This window comes from Callithrix jacchus, chromosome 6 (assembly GCF_049354715.1).
Source record: "Callithrix jacchus isolate 240 chromosome 6, calJac240_pri, whole genome shotgun sequence".
NCBI lineage: Eukaryota > Metazoa > Chordata > Mammalia > Primates > Cebidae > Callithrix > Callithrix jacchus.
In genome coordinates this window covers 71,516,181-71,539,292 of record NC_133507.1, presented here as the reverse complement: position 1 = coordinate 71,539,292, position 23,112 = coordinate 71,516,181, and the positions used below count along the sequence as shown (strand labels likewise).

The following is a 23,112-nucleotide window of genomic DNA, read 5'->3' as shown; positions in this document are numbered from 1 at the left end:
AGAACACCAGAACTGATTTATCCTATCTCATTGTAACTTTGTATTTTATTGGCCTTGAGATCCCTATTCGAATATCCCATCCTCAGAAAAGCCTTCCCTAACCACTCAGTGAAGACCAAGTCCTATTATACACCAGACAGCATGTTTTTTATTGCAGTTTATACTTGGGATAATTTTACTGCCAGGCTTATTTGATAAACACTGACTCCTTTCCCTCCCGCAGTAAACAGTAAACTTCATAAAGGGTAAGGACTATATTTCGCTTACTTTTGTATCTTCAGGGCAAATAGTAGGCAAATAAAAAATATTTATTGGCTTGAACAATATTTAAAGATTATGTGACAGAATGTTAAAGAGAAAAGTATACCTGACTTCATATCTATGTTTATCATAAAAAAAATATGTATTGTTTATGTTTACATATATGTGTTCAATAGATAGAAGTCAGAAATATGAAGTTTTGTTAGGATGACAGTAATATGACTTTACCACAAAATTTATTTGAATGTTCCTGTAATATTAACTTATTTTAAAGTTATATAAACCAAATAAGTAATGCCATGCTTTTAAGTGGTTGTCTTAGTTTGAGAATATATGGTAGTCTATCCAAAATAGAGTATCAAATGTGCTTTGAAATCATAACAATTGCCTTCTATAAAAAAGATATTAACAATAAAAAACAAAATGGACAAAATATGAAAAATTTAAATATAAAGAACTTATAAATTACTTAATATATTTCTTCACCTTACCTGTTTTTTAATGCAGCCAAGAAACGAAAATACTGTTTTCAATAACTCTATTATTTGCACAAGAGAGAAACATAGCATATGAGTAAGCCTAAACTACACATGGTCCTAAAATACTGTGCACAATCACTTGCACGAAATCTCCTTTCAAATATAGCCTAGGTTCACCCTGGCTTGGAACATATATTTAAACCAAAAACAGAATTCTAGAAAAGAGCACCTGAGAAAAAAGAGAGCGAGACCATCCTGGCCAACATCGTGAAATGCCGTCTCTGCTGAAAATACAAAAATATTAGCCAGGTGTGATGGCATGTGCCTGTGGTTCCAGGTACTCGGGAGGCGCAGATGGAAAAGACTCACTCTAAAATAAATTAATTAATTAATTAAAAAAAAAGAAAAGAGCACCTGAGGGCATATTTATATAGTGTTGGAGGAGCCTTAATCAGATAATAGTACATGGCTGGTAACTACTAACAATTTTTATTCTTCAGATTAAGTTGGAAGTTGTTGAAAGCTAATAAACTAACTGTGTTTCAAAAAATAAAGTTGAATTTAGACCTTGAACAGTTGTTCTGAACATTAAGTGGGTAATGCATGAATGCATGTAAACTATATAACGGTGTCTGAGGGCATTCGATAAACGTTAGTTGCTATTCACTTTTATTATTACTTGGGAGTTTCTAACAACTATTTGGAATGTCATTTATTTTCACATTTGCAATGTAAATACTTTTTAGCAATTCAATTTTCTGAAACTAGAAAAACACACACACACTCACAACTTCTAACCTTTAGCTCTGCAGAGGCAGAAGCTAATTTTTTTGCTTCAGTTAATGCACGCAATTGTTGATAGTCTACTGGTTTGTATTTGGCGCTTTTCATCTCATTTTTCATATGGAATACCAGATTATCTAGTAGTCAAAAAAACAGAAAAATGACAAAGAAAGAATATCATGTTATTGAAAGTTAAAAAATAATTACGGCAACCAGATCTATTTTTAAATATTTTTAAGCAAATACAAGAAATAATATATTACAATATGGATAACATATTTGAAGCTTCTATTTCTAGAAACTCTTAGAATATGGCCACTTTATTTCTTGTACATCATTACTTCTGAAAGGGTACAAAGGGAATGTTTTCATCTAAGTTACTACCATATATTGAAGATTTTAGAAAATTATAATGCCAAGCTACAAAGTATGACCACTGTTAACCCATTCTTTTTATTTAAAATGTGATAGACATCAACTGTGAATATTAAGTATCACATAATTATAAATCAAATTACATAAACAGATTTTTAAGTCAGATGCATTTCTAACTTAGACAAATCAAAGAAATTTAATTAAATTTGAAAGAAAGGTTAAAACTGAAAGCTAAAAGTTTAATAGGTTGAAAAATATTAAAATGATGTAAAACGTCTGAGTATTCTATATCCAAATACATACAATGTGCTAGTTTGGCATGATATGAACCATTTGGATAAACTAAAACATAAGTAAGCGGTACTCTAAGTTCAAGTAGCATAAAGTATAACAATTTGAGTAAGTCAAACAAAACATGTATGTCCACCTCAATTATATGAATAATTCATCTGTGTCATATAGAGTAATTAGAATTTATTAAATAAATCATGGATCACATGACTGTAGGAAGCTCTCCAATCATTTCAGGCCAATCACAGTGAAGGAAAGCAAGGGTATCGTGACCACCATTGAGGATTAAAACAAACCGATTGTAAGGAACTGGCCAATCATTCAATGTAACTAGCAAATGAGCTTTCCATTATTAAATTTTTGAAAAATCAACATTTCAATTGTATATCATTTCAAAAGTACATAATCCACTGTAACTAATAAAACAGAGTTGGGAGTGAGAAAAATACCTGAGCTATCATTTCTCTGAATGGTCATGAATGGTCTGTCTCTTTGATTCATGTTTTCTGTATCTGTTAAGGAAACAAAAGATAAATAAAATTTCATATTATTTTATAAATGTTTTTAAAGCTGTGTTACTTGAAGTATTTTCAAAAGTAAAACCCAGGACTGGGTGCTGTAATGCTTTGTATTTTATTAAAATTTGCTTTTCTTGCTCCTAGAAGCCTCTCTCTGTTAGCGTTTTTTCTGTGCCTTTCTTGTTTCTGGTCTACTCCTTCCAATCTTTTCCTTCTTAATCCTCCTCTGCTGGATTGTTCCAGTGACTGATAAAAATTTTGTTATTAGGAAGTTTTTAAGTGTTTTATTTTGTGTTCCTGGGAGGAAAGAAATTACTTAAATTGAAGAATAAATTACTGATTAATTCTATTACAAGTATTATGGCACTTTTGGTAGATACAGAGATGCACCAGCCAGATCAAAGGACTTGCTGCCTGGCTCTGGGAATGCAGTCTGCAGATAGACTCCAGGTGTCACCTCCTTCAGGGTAGGACTCCACTGCAGGGAAGAGCCTTGTCCAAAAGCATATGCTTTCTGGGGCAGTCCATACCCAGTGACTGAGCAAGGCAGGGGTGTAAAGCTATTTGGGCAATGCGAGACACTCTAATAGGTAATTTTTGCTCCAGAGCCTCCTGCCAAACTGGCCTAGACTTTGTTGGACCTGCATTTGAAGTTGTTGTTTTCATCTGCGCAATCCTGCTTCCTTCTTCTCCCTTTCAAGGTATAGAAGCCTGCTAAACATCTTCCACCTCACACTCTTCAGGTGGCTTTTTAAATAGGAGTATTCACTTCTCAAAAGTTCGTGTTTCACATCCACTAGGTTGAACTATCCATGTCTAGTGACCCTTTCAGTAACCTAAATCTTCTTAAATGGAGGAGAAGATAGTTAAAGTCTATGACTTTTGGAAACTTTGCCAAGTTACCAAGAATTCCTAAGTCCTTACTACAGGCCCCCCTGCCCCCACCATCTTCCTACCATAGCCTTCCCATTTATTTTAATCTGTTTTAACAGTATAACCTACATACAGGAGTAGCAAATGTAAATGCACTCAGCAACCTTTAGTAAGTTAAAGGAGAGAAATGACAAGAAGCAAGATCACAGGAGTGGCAGAAAATATGGAAAACTGAAGAGCGTTCCATGCCCAAAGATAATCAAATATACCTTTTTCCTTTTTATAACACAAGTACCAAAAAAAGCAAGCCTCCAGAAACTAATCTATGCTGGTTTGTTAGCTCTGGACTACTGCACCTCCTCTCTAGTTTTCATTTAATTCTGCTACCCATAGCTTAGCTGTCCAAGTTTGCCATCTTCATCTCGCAGGACACCTCGCCTGTCCTCTTATTGGTTAGCTGTAGTTTTCTTTCACTGGAGAGCCAGCCCCTTTAGATTTAGGCCTCATTTTTCTTGGCACTAGGACTCAACCATTGAGGTTCTGAAACAAAATAGGGTTGAACAGACTCCCTTTGGCTACCTTGGTCTAACCCTGTCTAACTTGTTCCTCCTGGTTTTCAGAAGAAAATCATGCAAGCCATAAAATGTTTCTCGCCATCTCTATATAGTTCAAATTTTAATTATGGCCATAAGAAATCTGACACTAGAATATATTCTGGAAATCAAAGTTGTAGCTAAATCTGTTTCATGAACTTGAAACCTCATTTGGTTCCAACTATTTAGAAGACCAAGTGGAAATACTTCTTGACCTGCAGACTTCTATCTTTATACATAAATCATGTACAATTTCTACCTGCCTTTCAAAAATATTGAAGGCCTATTAACTAAAGAGTTATTAAGCTGAGGTACTATAAAACTGATTTCATTGTAATGTTTCTTACGTGAGAGAAATGATTAGACATTCAGATTTAGAATCTGAAAAGTTCACAAATAATTTACTTAGTTCAGTTCTCATTTTAGCACTTGAGATGATTAAGGCTCAGAAAAATGACCTAAATCATATACCTAGTCAGTAGCAGAACTTTACTTTCAAAATCTCACAATATAATACAAAAAATCTCCGAAAATGAAGATGTATTTAATAATGGTGGGCAAACCCAACCTGAGCTATAATCATTTGATGACAAACATGACCCAAACAGAAGTTTACACTATTAATGTGAACCTTCATGAGTTTATGTAAAGATATTAATCTGTTTAATTATGGGATGCTGCCTGGACCCCACCAGGGTTTCAAAAATATTGGGCATATGTTCTTTATCCCATTAATAAAAATCTGAAAAACCTAAAATATATCTGGCTCCACATAGTTCATAGAAGGGATTTATGAAACTGCATTAAAACAAACATTTCCTGATTCCCCAACAAGTATACATCATTTAGGCTATTTCAATTTTATGCTTACTAGTGAGAAATTCAAAGTGGCTACTTCAGCCTGCAGTTAAAATGCTTCTGGCTTAGTAACAGCTACTTGAACAGAATTTTTTATGTTAAATAATTTAAGAACAGATCATTTTAAAAATTAGTCCATATTCACATTATGTGACATTTTAGAAATTGTTTATGAATGTTATCAAATGTTAACACTTTTAGATCTCAATTATTGAAAATATTTTAAAATAATATTTTTGTAATAAATTTCTTATAGGAAGAATACTTTGATATATAATGGAATGATAGTGTCACAATAGCTAGAGGGCTGAAAAACTTTTTAGTGTAGTTTTTACCGAGTTGATGGAGAATCTAAAGTTTTGGAAAATAGACAAATAAATGGCTTCATTTTTATCTATTTATGACCAGTCTCTACAGGGAAGATGAGAAATAAGGACTTCCTTAGAGATGTAGAAAAAGAGATCATTTATATAAAAAGGCAACTTTTTTTTAACATTGTTAACATTTTCATTCTTCTCTTTTCTAAGAAAATCTTTTTTAATACACTGAAGAAGGAAAAGGTCAATTATATTTAGGGTTAAGGTTGTACTACATATGGATAGCTTGTAAACTCTAAACTGATTATAAATATGTAGACTAGTCAATCACCCCATGACGGTGAGACTTCTATAATGGGGATTCTGCCAGGCCAAATGATATTAAGAACAATACCAATATGTAGAAATAGTATTGTCTTGGCTATATGGGCTCTTTTTTGGTTCCATATGAATTTTAAAGTAGCTTTTCTTCTAATTCTGTGAAGAATATCAATGGTAGTTTAAAGGGAATAGCATTAAATCTATAAATTACTTTGGGTAGTATGGCCATTTTCATGATACTGATTCCTCCTCTCCATGAGCATCGAAGGTTTTTCCACTTGTTTGTGTCCTTTCTTATTTTCTTGAGCAGTGGTTTGTCATTTTCCTTGAAGAGGTCCTTCACTTCCCTTGTTAGCTGTATTCTTGGTGTTTTGTTCTCTTTATAGCAATCGTGAATGAAAGTTCATTCACGATTTGGCTCTCTGCTTGTCTATTGTTGGTGTACATGAATGCTTGTGATTTTTGCATATGATTTTGTATTCCGAGACTTTGCTGAAGTTGCTTATCAACTCAAGAAGCTTTTGGGCTGAGACAATGGGGTTCTCTAGATACAGGATCATGTCATCTGCACAGAGAGACAGTTTTATTTCCTTTTTTCCTATCTAAATACTCTTTATTTCTTTCTCATGCCTGATTGCCCTGGTCAGAACGTTCAATACTATGTTAAATAGGACTGGTAGGAGAGGGCATCCTTGTCTTGTGCCAGTTTTCAAGTGGAATTCTTCCAGCTTTTGCCCATTCAGTATGATATTGGCTGTGTGTTTCTCATAAATGGCTCTTATTATTTTGAGGTATGTTTCATCAATATCTAGTTGGTTAAGAGTTTTTAATAAGAAGGGATGTTAAATTTTATTGAAGGCCTTTTCTGTGTCTATTGAGATAATAATTTGGTTTTGTCTTTAGTTCTATTTATGGGATGAATTATGTTTATTAATTTGTTGAACCAGCCTTGCATCCTGGGGATGAAGCTGACTTGATTGTGGTGAATAAATTTTTTGATGTGCTGCTGGATTCAGTTTGCCAGTATTTTATTGAGGGTTTTTACATCAATATTCATCAGGCGTACTGGTCTGAGGTTGGCCTGGCAGGCAGCTGGGGGAGGGAGAGTATCAGGATAAATAGTTAATGCATGTGGGGCTTAATACCTAGTTGATAGGTTGATATGTGCACCAAACCACCATGGCAGACATTTACCTATGTAACAAACCTGCATGTCCTGCACATGTATCCTGGCATTTAAAATTAAAATAAATTAAAATTTAAAAAATATATATATGTGTAGAAATATCTTGGATGTAACAAATTATTATAAAAATTAATTTATCAAATAAATGGCCACCATATTGATTATAAAATAAACCATCAGTTTTAGAGGTTCTTGTACTATAATGTAATATTTTGAAACTAAAGCTCTTTTGCTACTGACTAAGTATGTAATCTTGGTCACTTTCATATGAAAGATCCCATAACATTTTAAGTGTTTTAGTTGATGGCCAAAGTCCAGCTTAGGCAGTATTTTTTTCTAACATCCAGAATTTACTTTTAAATTTTAAGCAGAATTTTGCTTATCACTTTCATTATGAGGCATTATGCATTGTAGTTTGTGTTATTGTCCTGGAAAAACTAGTGGGACCAAAAGATGCATAATTAGAACTAAGATAAATGGTTAAACAAAGTGCTCAGTTATATAATAAATATAACCAAATCAAATGTAATGGGAAATATCTCACTCAAAACAAACAAAAAACAAAATACCTAGGAATAAACTTTATAAGAAGCTTGTAGGACATGTACTCTAAAAGAACTACCAAAGTTGATTACAGGAAATAAAAAAAAATTGAACAGAAAGAAACTAGTCTAATTCTGCATACCAAATACTTAACATAGGCAATTTCTGGGTGGTAGGATTACACTTAATTTTGAATTACTGCTTTATGATTGAGCACAATTTCTAAACAAGAAGAAGAAAAACACAGTTTAAAAGTACTAAGCAGAGGCAATATTTATTTTACTATATTCTGGAAAAACACTACCATGGTATGTCTTTTTTACCAATTAAAAAGAAAACTGGATTTCCTGACATCAAGAATTCTTTAAGACATAAACATATGTATGTTTAATTTATGACACTGATACTGAACTGAGTTTTTACTAAACTTCTACTAAAAGGCAAAATATATTAAAATACACTTGTTGCATTGTATAGAACTTTAAAATGTTAGCATTAGAATATTCACCAGGTCATTTTTTACTGCTCTGTGGGAAATAAGTAAACAGTTTAGTTTAAACTATTTTTTAATTACAAATGTACTGGTTAAACCAATAAACTGTATAGAAAATTGTGTGGTTAAAAACTAAGATTTTTAGTCCTACTTACCTCTAACAGAAGAGCTGGAGGAACAGTTGCATTTAGCCCTGGTAGTCATTTTCAGAGTTTTATTTTGTATTCTTTCAAAGATTTTCCATGCATTTGTAAGTACTTATATATATCCAATTTTATATAGGTATAATAATTTTATATAAATATTTATTATATATTGTGTGTATCTGTATTATATATTGTGTGTATGTATGTGTGCATGTGTGTGTGTGTGTGTGTGTGTATATATATATACACATATATATATATACATACAATTCCACAAGTTATTTTATTTGATAATGTAACTTGGCCATCTTTCCATATAATTTTATTTGTGTGTTCATATATATATATATATATATACATGTGCCTTTAATGACTAAAAATGGCAGATATATAATATATATATCTATAGATATATATATTCATTCAACCAGTAAAAGAATACAAGACAGAAATTTTTCTCAAAAAATTCTGCCTTTTACTGAAAAACAAAATTTATAATCAGACAAATAAAATCTATCAAATCTCTGCCCTCTTTATAATTCATAAAAATTTGCTTATGAACCAAATCCATTTCTGTTTTTATGTTTAAAACAGCTCAAAATAGAGAGTCTCAATCAACCTTGCTAATAAAATAATTCAAATACAGATCTATACATCCCATAGGCTTTTCCAGTCTGGGCAGCAGAGCCAGAGAGAAAGAAGAGTTAACCACAGCAAATAACCTAAAAGGACCCAGTTTCCATGGGACTTCAGAGCCCCAAAGAGAGTGAAGGTAACTACAGTGGAGCCTCTCATGCTCCTACTCCCTCTATATCCTCCAGAGTTAACCACAGCAAATAACCTAAAAGGACCCAGTTTCCATGGGACTTCAGAGCCCCAAAGAGAGTGAAGGTAACTACAGTGGAGCCTCTCATGCTCCTACTCCCTCTATATCCTCCAGAGTTAACCACAGCAAATAACCTAAAAGGACCCAGTTTCCATGGGACTTCAGAGCCCCAAAGAGAGTGAAGGTAACTACAGTGGAGCCTCTCATGCTCCTACTCCCTCTATATCCTCCAGAGTTAACCACAGCAAATAACCTAAAAGGACCCAGTTTCCATGGGACTTCAGAGCCCCAAAGAGAGTGAAGGTAACTACAGTGGAGCCTCTCATGCTCCTACTCCCTCTATATCCTCCAAACTATTTTAATAATTCCAAAACCCCAAGAGAAAAGACATAAATTAGATGTATATCTAATTTAAAATAGTATATCCTACATAAAAATGGGAATTTTCCTGATTTTTTAGGGGGAAACAGATGAATACACACAGCTTCCACTGACTGTCTCAGAAATTCTGACCAGAAACTATGGTAGTTTTGACTTTTGACAAATCAGCTTAAGGAAACTAAGTATTTATTTATGAAGAAATACAGTTTTGCCTCTAATTTTCCCCTTGAATGTGGGATCCATAAAGAAAGAATAATGAAAGTAATCCTCTGCTTTGGAAACACCACTTAACCTCCTACATGACTTGCCATTTTGAACATCTTTAAATGTAAGATGTGTCAATCTTCTGACACAATTTGTGAGTCTACTTTCCCATCCTACATACCTGGACTTGATGTAAGAGGTTCACCTATTTCCTTTTACTTCCTTTTACTACTAATCTCTCCAACAGCTGCAGGGTATTATATAATTCACCCCATCCATATCCTATATGTAGAGTTGTTCAATAGCCTTTTATCTGCTCTTCTAGCCCACTTACCATCACACAACTGCCTGAATGAGTGATGTCTCAAACACCCAAATACATCATAGAACTCCCTGACCTACTAAGTTGTTTATCATTGCTCTCCAGTACAATCTAGCTCTTGACTATCTAGCCCCTTCATTAGCTATTACCTTATTTGTACACTACCCTTGAACATTTCCAAACCATTTGAAGATCCCTGAATAGACAATGCTTGTGACAGGCAGAACCATACTTCCCCAAAGATGTCCATATAGGCCCTAATCCTCAGAAACTATGAATATGTTACATTATATGGCAAAGGGGAATTGAGGTGGTAAAGATAATTTAGATTGCTATAAGCTGACATTACATAAAGAGCTTATCTTCGCTTATCCAGGTGGGTCTAATGTAATCAGAAGGGCTCTTATTAGAAGGTGGAAGGAGAGTCAGAAATGGAGACGTGATGACAGAAGCAGAGGTCAGAAAGGAGGAAGATTTGAAGAGGCCACGCTTCTGGCTTTGAAGATGGAGAATGAAACCATGACCCAAAAAATACAGGTAGCCTGTAGAAGCTGGAAAAGGAAAGGAAACAGGATTCTCCCCTAGAAGCTCCAAAGGAATACAGCCCTGCCCACAACTTGCTGTTATTTTGAATGTCTGACCTCCAGATTTTTAAGATCATAAATTTGTATTGTTTAAGTTATTAAGGTTGTGGTAATATTTTTAGCAATAGGAAACTGATATGCTCTTTCATGCCTCTCTTGTTTAAAATAGTACACACACTATTACCTATACTTGGAAGGCCTTTCTCTACCGTTGCCTCTCTTATTTTTCAGTCTCAGTGTCATCTTAATCATCCTACCAGAGCCTCTCCTAAGCCAGAGATGATCTTTCCTTTCCTTTGTGCTACTATTATACCTTGTGTTTGTTCCTACTGTTTTTCTAATTTATGCTCTTATTTCAATGTTTATTAAACATCTATCATTTACTAGATTCAGGGCAATGGATTTATTCAGGCCTCTGCAGAGACACCATCTCTGGCAATGCCATCTAAAGTAGCTCCCTCTATCTCCAGTTATTCTTCATCCTCTCATTCTAATTACTTTCCATTGTAGTACATCTCACTGTGTGGCATTATACTACATATTTATTAACTTGCCTATTGTTCACATCTACAATTAGGATACATGCTCCATGAAAACAAGGCCTTTAAAGGATCATCTGTATTTCTCCAGACTGCCTAAAACAGTGCATGGCACATATTAGATATTCGATACATATTTGCTGAAAGAGCATTAAGGGATTACATTATAGATCACAGTCCTGCACCTAATGCAAGGTAGTATTACAAGCAAACACATAGTTTTCACCTGCTTTTCCCCTATATTTAATCTAGGCTCACCTGTATGAGATAAAAATTATGATCAAGAACAACCTCCAAGTCAAAATTGGTAGTAGATTGAGGTATATGTGAAGAAATGAAGAAGAAAACACATGCGCACTTTAAACTTTCAGCACTGACTCTAAGTTCACATTAACTGCAGTTGACAGGTGCCCCCAGATCAGCTACTCAGCTGTCAATCATAGTGTACAACCCCCACATGCAAAAACTTGCATTTTGTTACTAATGTAAGGATATCTATGCTATCTTACTTCTCTAAGAGCTTGAGGGTAAGAAGGAGATTCTACGAATTGTAGACACAGATAATTTAGTTTTACCTCAGACATATATTATTAAGTGAAAAAAGCAAGTTGCACTATGACACATACCATATGATACCATTATAGAAACATGAACAGACATAAAACAAAACTACCTCCCTCTCTTGTGAGTGCACACACTCTCTCTCAAGAGAAAAGTCTAAAGGCACACATGTAGACCAAACTGAAGAGGATGCTGCAACTGGAGGTTAGTGTCAAAGGGGACTTTAGCTTTAACTGTAATAAAATCCTTGCTTTTTTACAATGAGTATATATATATATATATATATATATATATATATATATATGCATATTTATGTAATTAAAAGTAATCAACATTGCCCAAAGGGTCCTATTACTATAGAGTCATCCCTCAGTAACTGCAGGGAACTGGTTCCAGGACCTCCATGGATACCAAAATATACAGATATTTAAGTGCCTCATACATAATCGTGTAGTGTTTGCAGATAACCTATGCATCTCCTCCTGCATGCTTTAAATCATCTCTAACTTATTTATAATACCTAATACAAGGTAAATGTTATATAAATAATTGTTATGCTATATTTTTATAAGTTATTTATTTTAAAATATTTTCTATATGAAACTGTTGTATTCACAAATGCAAAACCTGCAGAGATGGAAGGCTGACTGCAATTATTTTCTTTTGTAAAGTTAATGCAACATTAGAGTCTATAAATGATTATCAAGTGGGTTCTGTTGCTGAGAACCCCAGTGTCTGATCACTCATCACACACATTTCTGAACCTGCCAAGTTTGGACCGCTTCCCAGAGCCCCTGGACCCTAGCAAGTCACACAAACCCTGTGAAGGCCAGCCTAAAGTTAAATGTCCAGTTAACTTTAATTTTGAATATAATTGAAAACTTTTAATACAAATTTGTTCTGCCTTGTAAGATAAATTTCTTCTGACACCTTTAACAAAAATGATTCAAAACACAGTACTTTTTCTCCTGATTAATGGTCACAAATGCATTGCCTTTCTCTTGATTACAGGCTTGATAATTAAAAAAAAAATTAATGAAAGCAAAAGCCACAAGCAAGGTTATAGAGTTCAACAATTATATGGCATTTTGATGTGCTTTTCGCTATTACTGCTGAGGAAATTTTATCCTCTGAAGTTCAAAACTGTGGCAGACACACCTAGGTACTAATATTCATTCTACTTTTTTCCCTTTCTAACAGATTCTAATTTTGTTCAGGGTAAAATATTGGCTTTCCTCTGACACCTCTGAAACTGTAAATGACCGTGTGATACAGTTCCAACCAATGAGACATGAGCAGAGGTCTGCCGGGAATTTCGGGGCAAGATATGTTTTCTCATATAGGCACTCCTCCTTATTCCTTGCCTTTTCTCCCTTCTTTCTACATGAAATGTGGATGTAAAGTTAGACACGGAGCAAGAATTAGAATGAAAGATACATACTAACTGTTGCAGAGAAGGAAGCCAAGTGGAGCCTGGGATGTTGTTATCAAGAATCTGCTGTACCAGCTCTGGACTCTTTCCCTCTGGACTTATTGTAATGAGAAAAATAAATCCCCAAGCTTCTGCAGTCAGGTTCTGTAACTTTCAGCCAAACAAAATTCTCAACTGAGATAGATTGGGATAATATGAAGCACCTGGAGATTCTGATGTCTCTACATAAAGCAGTATAAAAATTGTTCTAGAAAAACACCTATCAATATAGACATAGGATAAAATTCTAGAAAATATTACTGTCATTGCTCTTCAATAGTAGCATGAGAAAATTACATCTAGCAAAACTTCCTATCTTAAAACTCCAATAGAATTTCACATGCAATTTTAACATAGCTAAAAGAGAGTAGGTTAAGAGAGTAGGTGGTTCTGGAAGGGGAAAGAAAAAAAATCCTCAGAAACTTAAGTACACTACCAAAAAGTAACACAAAAGAATGCATCTGTGAGTTTACAATACTCCAGAATAGTTTTCCATGAAGGATCAGTTATGCAAGGAACAATTTTCTTTTAAAATGCTACACAAAAGGATATTTTTTAAATTTTTAATAAAAAATAGTGATCTACCACTCTTTAACAACAAAGACTATAAAACTCTATTATTAAGTGACATTGCCTGGAATGTGGTAGCCACTAATATGTTTTGAATAAGTGAAATAGTTATAATAGGTGAGAAATATTAACGTATTTTGTATTATTGCCAGTTAAGTTTGAAAAGATCTCCAGGCTAGGAAATAAATAAATGAAGGGGAAGATGAAAGGGGTTAAGATAAAGTTTAGAGAGAGGGAAAGAAAGAGGGAAGAACAAGAAAAGCAGAGGGAACAAAAAGAGAAAAAAATGTTCTTTCCCTTCTTAGCTCTTCTTTTCAATTCTCTCAAGTTTAAGTCATACAAGGAAATCTTCTTCCTCCCTATATAGGCAAATTTATAGTTGAGATTAGCTGCACTAAAGTGGGTAGAGTTTTTACTGTGGAAATATTAGAGTGGCTAATTTTGAAGCATGAAAGGTGGGTAGGGTCTGGGTAGGGTTTTCGGGGAGAGACAGTGACTGAGGATGAGCAGCTACCTGGAGAAAAGGGTGGTGATGGGAGGAGAAGGTGTTCATGACATCAGTCTTCTCTCGTTTCAATTTTTGCTTCAACCTAGTCCTTTACATAGGCAAGGAAGGGACGATTCTCCACTATCTTTTTTTCATAATATCTTTGCACAAGGATCCATATTCTCTGAATAATGATTTGAAAGTCCTTTAATAAAGAAACCTCAATAATATCTATAAAAACTAGGGGAAGTAGAAAAAAAATGGCTCTTCCTTGGAGAGAGAGGGAAGAGAGAGTTTTCCTTTCGGCCTGGCGGGTAGGGTGTGTGGACAGTGAGGGGGGCAGATTATCATGTAACACAATGACAAACAGTAAGAATTTGGCTGTGTAGGATTTTCCACTTGACTTTAAAAGTGCCATAGAATATTTTGTTTCAAAATATAATGTTCAATAACATAAAATAGTCACTAACATATGACTATAACTCGTTACTAGCAGTCAAAAACATTCAAATTAAAATAATTAACTACAACATTCCCAATAAAATTAACAAAAAATAAAATATATATATATATATCAAATTGGGAAGGCAGCAGTAAATTAACTCTCATACACATTGTTGGTGAGTATCTAGGGGGCTATCTGGCAACATACAGGCATACCTTGTTTTGTGCTTCACTTCATTGCACTTCACAGATATTGAATGTCTGTGGCAACCCTGTGTCAAGCAAGTCTACCAGCATCACCTTTTCAATAGCAGTGTTCATTTAATATCTCTGTGCCTTATTTTGGTAATTATTGCAGAACCCTTCATCATTATATTTATTATGGTGATCTATGATCGGTGGTCTTTGATGTTACTATTGTAATTGTTTTAGTGAACCTCAAACTGCATTCATACAAGAAAGCAAACTTGATAAATGTGTGTATTCTGACTAATTCATTCCAGCTGCTTTCCCCTGTCTTTCCCTCTCCTAGGGTGTCCCTATTTTCTGAGACACAACAATATTGAAATTAGGCTAATTAATAGCCCTACAATGTCCTATAGGTGTTCAACTGAAGAAGAATAGTACATCTTTAACTTAGAATCAAAAGCTAAAAATGTTTTAACTTGGTGTGGAAGGCCTGTCAAAAGCCAAAATGGGGCAAAAGTTAGACCTGTTGTTCCAGTTAGCCAAGCTATGAATGCGAAGGAAAAGTTCTTGAAAGAAATGAAAAGGGCTACTCCAGTAAACACGCAAATGATAAGAAAGAAAAACCGTCTTATTGCTCACATGGAGTAAGTTTGAGTGGTCAGGATAGAAGATCAAAGCAGCCACAACAATCTTTAAGCAAAACCCTAGTTCAGAGCAAGGCCCTAACTCTCTTTGATTCTAGGAAGCCTAAGAGAAGTGAGAAAGCTGCCTAAGAAAGTTTGAAGCTGGCAGAGGGCTCATAAGGTTTAAGGAAAGATACTATATCCAGAACATAAAAATGCAAAATGGAGCAGCAAGTGCTGATTCAGAAGCTGCAGCAAGTTATCCAGAAGCTCTTGCTAACATCATTGGTGAAGGTGGCGAAACTAAACAATAGATTTAAAGAGTCGATAAAACAGCCTTATACTTAAAGAAAATGCCACCTACGACTTTCAGAGCAAGAAAAGAAAAAACAATTCAAAGGACAGGTTGATTTTCTTGTTAGGATCTAGCACAGCTGGTGACTTTAAGTTGAAGCCAGTGCTCCTTTACCATTCTGAAAATCCTGGGGCTCTTAAAAATTAAGTCTGTCTGTGCTCTATAAATGAAGTAACAAAGCCTGGGTGATAGCACATCTGTTTACACCATGATTAACTGAATGTTTGTTGTTGTTGTTGTTGTTGTTGTTTTATGAGATGGAGTTTCCCTGTTGTTACCCAGGCTGGAGTGCAATGGCACGATCTCGGCTCATTGCAACCTCCACCTCCTGGGTTCAAGCAATTCTCCTGCCTCAGCCTCCCAAGTAGCTGGGACTACAGGCGGGCACCACCATGCCCAGCTAATTTTTGTATTTTTAGTAGAGATGGGGTTTCACCTTGTTGACCAGGATGGTCTTGATCTCTTGATCTCGTGATCCACCCGCCTTGGCCTCCCAAAGTGCTGGGATTATAGGCGTGAGCCACCGCGCTCGGCTAACTGAATGTTTTAAGCCCACTGTTGAGACTTACTGCTCAGAAAAAAAAGATTATTTTCAAAATTTACTGTTCATTGACAATACACGTAGTCACCCAAGAGGTCTGATGGAGATGTACAGATTAATGTTGTTTTCATGCCTGCTAACATAACATTTATTCTGTAGCCCATGGATCAGGAGTCATTTCAACTTTCAAGTCTTATTATTTAAGAAACACATTTCATAAGGCTATAGCTGACATAGATAGTAATTTCTCTGATGCATCTGGGCAAAGTAAATTAAATACCTTCTGCAAAGTATTAACTATTCTAGATGCCACTAGGAGCATTCATGATTTCTGAAAGGAGGTCAAAATAAATAGCAACATTAAGAGGTTGGAAAAGGTTGATTCCAACCCTTGTAAATAACTTTGAAGGGTTCAACACTTCTGTGGAGGAAGTAACTGCAGATGTGGTGGAAACAGCAAGGGAACTAGGAGTAGAGCCTGAAGATGTAACTGAATTTCTACAATCTCATAATATAACTTGAACAGACAAGGAGTTGCTTCTTGTGGATAAGCAAAGAAACTGGTTTCTGGAGATGAAATCTACACCTGGTGAAGATACTTGTGAACACTGCCGAAATAACAAAAGATTTAGAATATTACATAAACTTAGTTGATAAAGCAGTGTCAGGGTTTGAGAAGACTGACTCCAGTTTTGCAAAAAGTTCTATGGTGGGTAAAATGCTATCAAAAGCATCACATGCTTCAGAGAAATCTTTCATGAAAGGAAGAGTCAATTGATGTGGCAAACTTCACTGTTGTCTTCCTTTTAAAAATTGCCACAGCTATCCCAACCTTCTTCAGCCACTACCCTGATCAGTCAGCAGCCATCAACATTGAGGCAAGATCAGCAAAAAGATTATGACTCACTGAGGCTCAGATGAGCATTGGTAGTTTTTAGCACTAAAGGATTTTTAAGATATGTACATTTTTTAGACATAATGCTATTGCACACTTAATAGACTATAATATACTGTAAAAATAACTTTTACAGGCATTAGAAAACCAAAAGATTCATGTCACTTGCTTTATTGCAATATTAGCTTTATTGTAGTAGCCTGGAATCAAATCTGAAATATCTCCAAAGTACACCTGTATCAAAATTCTCTCTTTCCTTTTTTTGAGATGGGGTCTCACTCTGTTACCCAGGTTGGTCTTGAACTCCTTGGCTCAAGCGATCATCCTATCCTCCTACTTCAGCCTGTTGAGTAGCTGACTGTAGGTATCCACCACTGCAACCAGCTCTGTACCAAAACTCTTGTTTTTTTGAGATGGAGTCTCACTCTGTTGCCAGGCTGTAGTGCAGTGGCACAAACTTGGCTCACTGCAACCTTCAACTCCCTGGTTCAAGCGGTTCTCCTGCCTCAGCCTCCTGAGTAGCTGGGATTACAGGCACACACCACCGCACCCAGCTAATTTTTGTATTTTTAGTAAAGACAGGGTTTCATCATATTGAACAGGATGGTCTCGATCTCCTCACCTTGTGATCTGCCTGCCTTGGCCTCTCAAAGTGCTGAAATTACAGATGTGAGCCACTGCACCTGGCCCAAAATTCTTAACATTTTTTATACCATTTGACCCAGTGACAATTTTAGAGACTTGTCCCAAGAAAACATACAAAAACATATCTTTACAAGTATGCCTGTAGCTGAATTATCTGCTTGGAGAAAAACTGGAAATGACTTTAAAATGAGTGATCATAGGGACTGGTTAAATTAAATTATGAGATACCATACAATGCAAGGTTTTACGAAGATAGTACTATAGAAGAAAGCATTATTGTAAACCAACAAAATAGGTTCATTTAAAATATAGTTGAAAAAAAAAGCACATCCTCAAAACTAAGGCATTCTTCAACTCTAGAGTAGTGTTGGTCTTTGGAGTCAGCCTGTGAAAGACTGAATTCCAGGTTCACCACTTATAAACTGTGGTACCCTCAGCAAATTACCTAAATGGTGGGTAAGACTCAGTATTGTAAAAATGTCAGCTCTTCCAAATTGATTTATACAGTCTCAACTGAAACCCTAGAAATTTTTTTGTGCATGTGAAAATTGGCAAGCTGGTTTAAAAATATATACAAAAATGTAAAGGACAAAGGACAGCCAAAAGAATCTTGATGAAAAGAGCAAAGCTGGAGGATTTATAGTACCATATATCAAGATCCATTATGAAGCTCTAATAATCAAGACTGTTATTGGAACAAGGATGGGCAAATACGCCAATGAACAGTATAGTCTCAAGAAACAGATCCATACATACACAGTCACCTGATTTATGAAGAAGTGAGTCATACTGCTGTGCAGTATGGAAAGAACAGTCTTTAATAAATGGTCCAGGGTCAGTTGGATATCCGCATGGAAAAAGTGATTCTTGATTCCCTAATTCCCAGCAGTCACATTAATCAATTACAGATGTACTGCAGCTCTAAATGTGAAAGATAAAAATGAACATTTTGGAAGAAAACAAAGGAGAACATATTCATGACCTTGGAATTGGCAAAAAATTCTTTTAAAAAATACTCATCTTAAATGGAAAATGTAATAAGTTTGGAAATACTAAAATTAAGAACATCTATTTATCCAAAGACACCATTAAGGGAGTGAAAAGACAGCCTGAAGAGTAGGAAAATACATTTGCCATATATCTTTTCAAAAGACTTGAACCCAGAATACATATGTATATATTAAAGCTCATGCAAATTAATGAGAAAAAGGCAGACAACCCAATAAAAAATGGGCCAGAAGAACTCAACAGACACTCCACAATAAAAGGATACCCAAGTGGCCAATAAACATATTAAAATGCGCTCAACTTTATCCATTAGCAAAATCCAATTTAAAACCACAGTGCAATACCTCTATAAACACACTAGGGTAGCTGAAATGAAAAAGATAGAAAATACCAAATGTTGGTAAGAAAGTGGAGCAACCAGAACATTCACACATGGCTGGTGGGTGTGTAAACTGGAACAACTTCTTTAGAAAAAAAAAATCACTGGCAGTTCAGCTACTATAATCTAGCCATTAAACCTTTTATATATTCAACAGAAATTTGCACATATATTAATCAGAAGACACATATTGGAATGGTCATAGCAGTCCTATTTCTAGTAACCCATGTTAGAAATGACCCATAGCCTGGACAACAACCAGAAATACTGACTCTACAAAAAAATTTAAAAATTAGCAAAATGTGGTGGTACACACCTATAGTTCCAGCTTCTCCAAAAGCTGAAATGGGAGGATTGCTTGAGCCCAGGAGGTCAAGGCTTCAGTGAGCCATGATTACACCATGGCACTCCTACCTGAAAAAACAAACAAACAAAATAAACTAACCAGGTGCTATGATGTAAATGTTGATATTTCATGCCCCCACCCCCCGGGTAAATTCAAATGTTGAAACTTAATCCCCAATGTGACTGTATTAAGAGTTGGGGCCTCTTAGGAAGTTATTAAATCATGAAGGCTTCTTTCTCCTCAATGGGATTAGCACCCTCACAAAAAAGACTAAAAGGTGAGTATTTGCCCCTTCCACCATGTGAAGACACAGCAACAAGGACCCCTCTTTGAGGCAAAGAACAAGTCCTCATATTGCCTCATCAAGCTCTCAACACCAAATAAGCAATCAATTTCTGACGTTTGATAATAACCTAGTCAATAGTATTTTGTTATAGTAGCTCAAGTGGACTAACACACAAGATATCAATAGTAGAATAAATTGAGGTATATTCACACATTCACTGTTAGATTTTTGTTATTGGGAAAAGGACTGAGAGGTAGAGTGGGTATTGAAATATTCATTAATACTAGTGCCAACTTGGGTCTAGAAAATGCTGCCTCTAGTCCTGTCCAACGAGAAATGTGTATAAGACAAAGAATGTGTAAACAGCATCATTCTTCTTTGACATATGTATTATTTGCTCCAAGATACTTTCTGTAACTGCTAGCTAAGGCTGGTTTGACATGACCAAGTGACAGAGGTGACAAACTTGAATAAAAGTGCTCAGATAATTTTAAAACCAAATCTGAATATTTCAGTGTCATTTTTACATGTAAAAAATGTTGCCATAAAAATTGATATTATCGGGCGGGTGTGGTGGCTTATGCCTGTAATCCCAGCACTCTGGGAGGCCAAGGCAGATGGATCACCTGAGGTCAGGAGTTAGAGACCAGCCTGGCCAATATGGTGAAAACCTGTCTCTACTAAAAATGAACATAAAAATAAATTAGCTGGGTGTGGCGATGCATGCCTGTAATTTTAGCTACTTGGGAGGCTGAGGCATGAGAATCATTTGAGCCTGGGAGATGGAGGTTACAGTGAGCCAAGATCATGCCACTGCACTCTAGCCCGGGTGACAGAGCAAGACTCCATCTCAAAAAAAAAGATATTATCCATGACTCTTTAGTGACATGTAGCTTACAGATACAAATTCTAAAGCAAGATAAGAAATAGATACAATTCTAATTTTAAAAGTGTATGCATATATATAAGCATAGATGTATATTTAATAAATGACTGGAAAGCTAGACACCAAAATAGAGCAGAAATTAATGTGAATAGAATGTTTTTTATTTTCTTCTTCGTGTTCCATATTTTACAAATTTTCAGTGAAAGAAAATTTTTTTCTTTTAAAGATTTTTTAAGTTATGTTTTTATGTTTGCAAACAATCACAGACTTATAGAAAAGTTGCAAGTAGAGAATAAGGAAGTTTATTTTTCTGAAGGAAGGTTCCATTTCAGAGGAAACTGTTGTCCTGATTCCCCATCCCTCCTGAATACCTGACGGTGTCTTTCCTTCACACAAGGACATTCTCCTACATAACCACAAGATAACTCTCAGCAACAAGAGATTTAACAATGATAATATTACTATTAACTAATCCTCAGATCTCATTCAAGTTTTGCCAACTGTTCCAATAATGTCCTTTATAGAAAAAGGCTCCAGTTCTGAATCAAGCATTACATATTGTTGACATGTCTCCTTAGTCCCCTTCAGTCCAGAATTGCTACTTTGTCTTTGACTTTCAGGATCTTGACACTTTTGAAGATTACATGCCAGTTATTTTGTAGCACGTCCTTCAATTTTGGTTTGTCTGATGTTTCTTGATGATTAGGCCTAGTTTATGCATCTGACAGGAATATCACAGAAGTGATGTTGTGCTCTTCTTATTGCATTACCTGATTTCCCTTTGTTCATTACAGACACTGTTGACTTTGATCGCTTAATTAAAGTAGGGCCGGTCAGGTTTCTCCACTATAAAGTTACTATTTTTTCCTACTTGTATTTTGTGGAGAGGTACCTAGAAATTAATAAAGTTTAATTTCTCATTAAACATATATGTTTTTGTTTCTTCATATCTGTGTAATTTGTTTTATTCAATGTTGATACAGTTTGGTTCTGTGTCACCATCCAAATCTCATGTGGAATTGTAATACCCAGTGCTGGAGGAGGGACCTGGTGGGAAGTGATTGAATCATCAGGTGAATTTCTCCCTTGCTATTCTGTAAGAGTGAGTGAATTCTCAAGAGATCTGTTTGTTTAAAAGTGGGTAGCACCTCCCCCTTCATTCTTTCTTCCTCCTTCTCCAGCCATGAGGAGACTCCTGCCTTTCCTTCACCTTCTACCATGATTGTAAGTCTTCTGAGGCTGTCCAAGCCATGTTTTCTGTATGACCTGTGAAACTGTGAGTCAATTAAACCTTCCTTCTTCATAAGCTACCCAGTCTCATGTAGTTCTTTATAGCAATGCAGAAGAGATAAAACAAATGGATTATAATCTATTACTATATTTGTTTATTTTGATGCTCACATTATCCCAAATTTGGCCTGTGGAAACCCCTTCAAGCTGGCTTCTGTGTCCTGTGTCTTTAAACACAATACCCATTCATTAGCTCACAGTTCTGCAGGTCAGAAGTCTGGCATGGCATGATTAGGTTCTTTGCTCAGAGTTTGATTAAGCTGCAATCAAGGGATTACCAGGGTGAGTCCTTTTCTAGAACTTTAAGGGAAAAATCATTTTCCAGCTCATCATTATTGTCAGTCAAATTCAGTTACTTGCAGCTATTGGACTGAAGTCCCACTTCCTTGCTCACTGTCAGCCAGGGACTGTTGTCAGTGACCACAGTTGTTTGCATTCCTCATGTGGCCCTCTACATATTCAAAGCCAACCAAGGATAATCACCTTCATGCCAATTCCTTCTCATACTTTGGATCTCTAATTTTCTCTAGACCCAAATTTAAAGGGCTCTTTTGATAAGATCAGGCTCACTTGGATAATCTCCCCTATTTTGAGATCAACTATCAGGAAACTTAATTACATCTCCAAATCTCTTGCCATATAATGTAACATAGTCATGGCAGAGATAGCTCAACATATTCACACTCCTGGGAGTTACATAGAACGTGTATGCTAGAGGGCAAGAAATCTTGGGGGCCCTCCTAGAATTCTACTATACATGTAAAGTACTAAAACAGTGCATGGCATATAGTAAGCACTATATGTGTATTAACTGTTATTATGATGTATAATTGAACAAATTCACAGATACTTTAAAAATAGCAATGCCACAGCATATTTAAAAATAACAATGCCAAGGGCATAGCAAAATAACATTCCAATGAACCATTAATTGGACATTGGAATTACCAGACAATGTCTACCAGACATTGGTAGACACTTCTGGCAATCAATTTGTTAAAATGTATATAGAAAGCCCAGTACTCCCATTTCTAGGAATTCATCCTAATTATATAATCAAAGGTATACACAAAGATATATAAAAGAAGATATTAATTATAGTTAAGCTTCTGTGGCATGTCAAGATATGTGTTAGCCTCTTGACATTGCTATAGGTCAAACAAGGCTTCTGGCAACTTCTTAGGGAGTCCCAGCCCTCTTCCTGGAATGTGAGGAGACCTTTTGGCAAGACAGGGTCTCTTGA

At 35.5% G+C, this 23,112-nt stretch overlaps 1 protein-coding gene across 8 annotated transcripts in view; it reads right to left on the bottom strand.

Moving 5' to 3' along the window:
- Positions 1 to 23,112, bottom strand: part of CCDC148 (coiled-coil domain containing 148) — a 297,672-nt gene that overhangs the window by 196,936 nt on the left and 77,624 nt on the right. For 4 of the 8 annotated variants that reach the window (XM_078327716.1, XM_078327718.1, XM_078327717.1 and 1 more), the window contains 3 exons: positions 19,378 to 19,475; positions 2,639 to 2,701; positions 1,539 to 1,660 (listed from right to left, as the gene is read on the bottom strand). In XM_078327716.1, the coding sequence (XP_078183842.1) occupies positions 1,539 to 1,660; positions 2,639 to 2,690 (174 nt within the window). In that variant the 5' untranslated portion in view covers positions 2,691 to 2,701; positions 19,378 to 19,475. The remainder of the gene's footprint in view (positions 1 to 1,538; positions 1,661 to 2,638; positions 2,702 to 19,377; positions 19,476 to 23,112) is intronic. The other 4 variants (XM_078327714.1, XM_078327715.1, XM_078327721.1 and 1 more) reach the window with 1 other exon arrangement.